The sequence below is a fragment of the Mustela nigripes genome, chromosome 13, assembly GCF_022355385.1.
Source record: "Mustela nigripes isolate SB6536 chromosome 13, MUSNIG.SB6536, whole genome shotgun sequence".
In the NCBI taxonomy this organism is placed as follows: domain Eukaryota; kingdom Metazoa; phylum Chordata; class Mammalia; order Carnivora; family Mustelidae; genus Mustela; species Mustela nigripes.
The window spans coordinates 71729017-71735047 of NC_081569.1; the positions used below are offsets into that span (position 1 = coordinate 71729017).

The 6031-nt window shown below is 38.3% G+C and overlaps 1 gene segment (V, D, J or C); it reads left to right on the forward strand.

Moving 5' to 3' along the window:
* Positions 1-4: 4 nt before the first annotated feature.
* LOC131999390 (T cell receptor alpha variable 13-1-like) lies at positions 5-613 on the forward strand. The segment is given in 2 exon segments: positions 5-114; positions 255-613. Coding segments are annotated over 2 exon segments (411 nt in total).
* Positions 614-6031: the final 5418 nt, after the last annotated feature.

Below are 6031 nucleotides of genomic sequence, written 5' to 3' on the forward strand. Positions count from 1 at the left end.
AGAGAGGGAGCTGAGCTGGCTGGAGGCTGCAATTCTGAACTTGAGCTTAACTGGGAGGAACCATGAAGACATCCATGGGAGCTTTAATGATGTTCTTGTGGCTGCAGCTTAACTGTGAGTTCAGAGTGTATTAGTGGATATTCTTCAGAAGTCAGACTGGCTTTACTCAGGTCAGTTGGTGTAGAAAAAGAGCATTCTGCAGCACAATAACCTGGAGTCTCTTTTCCTTTCTCTGACCTTTTCTTTCTGCACAGGGTTCAGCCAAGGAGAGAATGTGGAGCAGCATCCTCCTACCCTGAGTGTCCAGGAGGGAGGCAGCTCTTTTATCAACTGCAGTTATTCTGATGGTGGCTCAGACTACTTCCCCTGGTATAAGCAAGAACTTGGAAAAGGTCCCCAGCTCCTTATATACATTCGTTCAAGCATGGCTACAAAAGAAGACCAAAGGCTCACTGTCTCATTGAATGAGACGGCCAAACGTTTCTCCCTGCACATCAGAGACACCCAGCCTGAAGACTCAGCTGTGTACTTCTGCGCAGCAAGCACACATTGCTTCCCAGGCGCTTGTTGCCTGCACTCAAACCTGGGACTGGGGCAGCCCCCTGTCCTTTGACACAGACCTTCAAGGATAGCTTTTGTGCTGTTGTTTATCCACAAGTGGAAGCTAACATATTAGACATTAAAAGCATATAAGAGGAAGAGTAAGCCAATGATGACCTGGACAGAGCTAGAACATTTTGTTAGATGACTGTTGCCTAATGGATTCTTGAAGGTAGTTAGTAATGTTTTATTGAAATCTGGGTTTTAAAGATAAATTTACTTTTGCTATTCAGGCTCCTTTTCTATAAATAACTCCGTAGTACCAGTGAACAGTCCTTACTATGGATAGACTCAAACACTGTGTTTCAAAGGTAGCATTTATGATATTTCTGATTCTGAAACATAATTGGACATTTAGAAATATTGAAAGTACAAATATGAAAATGAAAATTATGTGATCACATAATGTTGCTATTATTATTTTTAGACTCTAAAGTTCCTTATTATAATTATGATCGTGATCTTTTTACTTTATATATTTTGATTTGAGCATGACCCTTTCATCAATTTTTTCCTCAAAGATCTGCTTTATTTTATTTTATTTTTTAATTTAGTCATTTAGCATGTGTTTTAAAATAGCTCTGTGAGATATTTTACTTAATTACATTTTCGTATTAATTTTGTCCCTCTGTATTTCAGGCAAAATTTGAGAGCCATTGCTATGTGCTTTGATTGCTTTCTTGTTCAGAAATTTTGTCACGGGTTTTCCTTTAGAGCCCAGGGATGGTATGTACTATTTGTGTGTTTGAGGGAAATTAAGCAGGGAGTGGTTTGACAATGTGAGCTTCAGCTAAAACTCAGAAATCTATTCTCATTTACAAAATTCTGTATCTGTTCACAAAAACGCTTTCATAGAATTTAGGAGACAATTTTGTATTTCCTTCATTGCTATATTTTCAGTAGGTACAACAAATTTTTTCACATAATTCATTATCAGTAGATGTTAATGAAAGAAGGATAGAAGAATTCTGCTACCCATAGAGAATTCTGCTTTATGATTGGATTGAATTTGTAAATTTATTTGTGACAAATAAAAGTCCTTGAAGTGTCTGATTATTTGTTTTTATTTTTGTATTGTATTTTATTTTATTGTAATTATTTGATTATTTAATTGTTTTACAACATACTGTTTCTTTCTATTTATATATGTCTCTTTTTTAATAGTGCTCAGTGGTTCAAAGATAATTCAATTTTTCCTGGACTTGTAATTTTTTGTTATCATTATAATGAAAACTTTTCTTTCTGACATTCATGGGAAAATATTTATATGTATGTATCAGCCACCTTACTACTTTTAAAAAGATTTTATTTATTTATTTGACAGAGAGAGAGATCATAAGTAGGTAGACAGGCAGGCAGAGAGAGAGGAGGGAAGCAGGCTCCCTGCTGAGCAGAGAGCCTGATGCAGGGCTCAATCCCAGGACCTTGGGATCATGACCTGAGCTGAAGATAAGGTGCCCTTAAAGTTTTATTTATTTATTTGTCATAGAGAGAGAACCCAAGCAGGGAGAGCAGCAGGCAGGGGAGAAGCAGGTTTCCTGCTAAGCAAGGAGCATCATGTGGGACTCAATCCCAGGACCCTGGGGTCATGATCTGAGCAAAAGGCAGAGGATTAACCCACTGAGCCACCCAGGTGCAGCTTAGCCCCCTTATTATTAGTAGTAGATTGCACAAAGGCATTTGGAATAATGGCTAATGTAAAGATGACCTGTTACAAACCTCCCTGACACATATATTCACATTTCACAGAATTAAACATTGTTAATCACAACCTTCTTTTTTTAAAAAAGCTATTTCTCTAGTATTGTGGAGACATCAATGGAGCTAATGAAGTTGTGTAAATATTTAATTCTCTCATTCTCCCACCTCTGCTCAAGGGTAGGCTCCTTACAGTGTTCCTCCAGGTCTTCCTCACTAAGGATGACTATAATTGGCAATTGTCATGGTGAGAGTGCTTTCTCTTAGCGGAGTTACATTTGTGTGTTATTTGCTCACTGGCTTTTTCTTATTGGGAAACACATCAAATTAAATTCAGCTTATCACATCTGACCAAAGGAGGTTAGAACAGTAGCCCAACACATCTATGGGCTTGATTCTTTCCCTCCTTATACCGCCAGGTCCTGTGCAGTAGAGGGAAGATGACTCCTGGCGGGTGCCTTTCCTCCAAGCCCGATAATGGAGTCAGAAGGAAGCATGCTTCTATATTATTCATTCGTTTCCTCTTAAGTCCAGTTAGAAGCAAGAGAGAGGGTGCAGTTCCTTCAGGTTTGAATGCTTGATCATATTGAGGTGAGAATTGATGCAGTGGGAAGAAAAGAAGTATTTTAGCACAAGTGTGCACTGAGTCTCAGATCCAGACACATTTAAGTTTAAACCTTTATGCTTGGTGTATTTGTTTCTTACGTCCTGAGACAAGGTAGTACAAATTTTTTTTTAATTTTTAATTTTTTATAAACATATGTTTTTATCCCCAGGGGTACAGGTCTGTGAATCACCAGGTTTACACACTTCACAGCACTCACCAAAGCACATACCCTCCCCAATGTCCATAATCCCACCCCCTTCTCCCAAACCCCCTCCCCCCATCAACCCTCAGTTTGTTTTGTGAGATTAAGAGTCACTTATGGTTTGTCTCCCTCCCAATCCCATCTTGTTTCATTTATTCTTCTCCTACCCACTTAAGCCCCCATGTTGCATCACCAATTCCTCATATCAGGGAGATCATATGATAGTTGTCTTTCTCTGCTTGATTTATTTCGCTAAGCATGATATGCTCTAGTTCCATCCATGTTGTCGCAAATGGCAAAATTTCATTTCTTTTGATGGCTGCATAGTATTCCATTGTGTATATATACCACATCTTCTTGATCCATTCATCTGTTGATGGACATGTAGGTTCTTTCCATAGTTTGGCTATTGTGGACATTGCTGCTATAAACATTCGGGTGCACGTGCCCCTTTGGATCACTACATTTGTATCTTTAGGGTAAGTACCCAGTAGTGCAACTGCTGGGTCATAGGGCAGTTCTATTTTCAACATTTTGAGGAACTTCCATGCTGTTTTCCAGAGTGGCTGCACCAGCTTGCATTCCCACCAACAGTGTAGGAGGGTTCCCCTTTCTCCGCATCCTCGCCAGCATCTGTCATTTCCTGACTTGTTGATCAAATATTTTTTTTAAAGATTTTATTTATCCATTTGACAGAGAGAAATCACAAATAGACAGAGAGGCAGGCAGAGAGAGAGAGAGAGGGAAGCAGACTCCTTCTGAGCAGAAAGCCCGATGCGGGACTCATCCCAGGACCCTGAGATCATGACCTGAGCCAAAGGCAGCGGCTTAACCCACTGAGCCACCCAGGCACCCCAAGGTAGTACAAATTTTTAAGCCTCTTCTTGATCCTGTTAAGCCAAACTAGGTGCTGAAAGTCTCCCTTTTGTTTGCTTTCTCTAGGACGGTGCTGACTGAACTTGTGTGATTTCTCCCAATCGGGGAGAGTGGATCTACTCTCTGCGCATGCTCAATAGCCCCTTACAAAAGCTCACTGCTGTTGTCACCCTGTGTGCACTGGTGGGAGGCCACAGGATGGGATAATGTATGGGTGAGGGGCTGGGTGTTGTGTTTAGGGTTTAGTCTAATTCAGCTTGGTTGTTGTGGGTGTTCCATACTCATATTTACTTTCTGAAGGTCTACTCTATGAGGTAGTTTGTACTAGTATTTGTTCCTTCTTATTAACACCTCTAGCATAGGTGTTCTCAGTTTGCACACTGGAAGTTTACTTGCTTCCCACCAGTCTTACCCACAAATGCTCATAATTAGGAGCTCTTAGGGGAACACTGTGAAGGAGCAGAGTGTGAATTTTCCACTTCGTTTCTGTCCTTGACTTCAATACTCCTTCAAAATCACTTTTTGCCAACACCTGGCTCAGTTTGCACACTTCCCAGAACTCTTTGTTTGTTTAATGTTCCACACTACATCTCTAACCCCATTCCTGGAGTGCCTTAAATTTTGGATAGTAATGGATGGTTGATTATTGGTCTTGCATTCTAATACTCTCATATTTGATTTGAAGGCTGATGTGTAGAGTAGAAATCTTAAAAAGAATCTCTTAAAATGTTTTTAATTATAAAATTTTACCATTTTAACATAAATTTACCATTTTAACAGTTTTTAAGTGTAGAATTTACTGATATGAAATACATTTACATTGTTGGTCAACAGCAACACCATTGATTTCTAGAATTCTTTTCATCTTGAAAAACAAAATATTTGTACTCATTAAACAATAACTCTACATTACTCCATCCCTCCAGTCCTTGGGAACTACCATTCTGATTTCTCTTTTGCTGAGTTTGACTAGTTTAGATATCTCATAGAAGTCGATTCTGCAGTATGGGTCATTTTGTGACATTTCATTTAAAATTATCTCTTCAGGATTCATCTATATTGCAGCTTGAAATTCTTTCCTTTTCAAGGTTGAATAATCTCCCAGTGTATGTCATATCCCATTTTGTTTATCCATTCCTATCTGTTGATGGACTTTGGGGTTGCTTCCACTTTTTGGTAGAAGTAGGAATTCAGAAACATCTCAATATTTTTGATATATAGACAAATTCTTCCCATTTTTGAGTATACACCAGAAGTGGATTGCTGAAGGCAATTCTGTTTCTAGGTTTTTGAGAAAGGTTTATACTTGTTAACTGGAACAACTAGACTGGGTCACCACAAGAAATTGTCAAGGAATAGAATGATCACTAGTCATAAGTGGAGCTCCAATATCACTGAATCACAAAATCCTAGAATGGTTTGTCCCTTTTGCTACAGTCCATTGCATAGATCAGGTGTCAATAATTGGTCTGAATGGAATGATGAATCCTCAACTCAGGAGTCAGCTCCTGAATAGCAGTTTGGGCATCCATTATAATATATTTCCTTTCCAGTTTTGGTAAAGGGGCCAAACCTGCACATATCTGAATCTCTTTCTTAGTTCCAATTATATAATAAAGAGCCTGTTAAAGAGTGTCTTAAAATATTTCAAAGGCTTTGGAAGAAGTCATTTTGCTACTCTGCAGTCTCTCTTCCATTTTTTCTCTGTCAACATCTTTAGTGGCAAATACAGGAAATGGTTTTTTTGTTTGTTTGTTTGTCTGTTTTGTTTTGTTTTTCATTTTAAAGAATAGTACATTATTGAATAAGTTTTATTATCAGAAAAATAAGCTTCAATCTTCAATGATGGGCAGATTATATGGTGGAAAGCAAAGGAAATTGCTTTCCATACTGATGGAATGATTTCTACTAAATGAAAAAAGTCATACAAGTATATTCACAAATATAGCATCTATCTCAAAACATTTCACATGATTATTCACATCACTCATACAATGACATAAGAATCTGTCATTCTGTCAGATTGATTTGATAAAATATACCAGTAG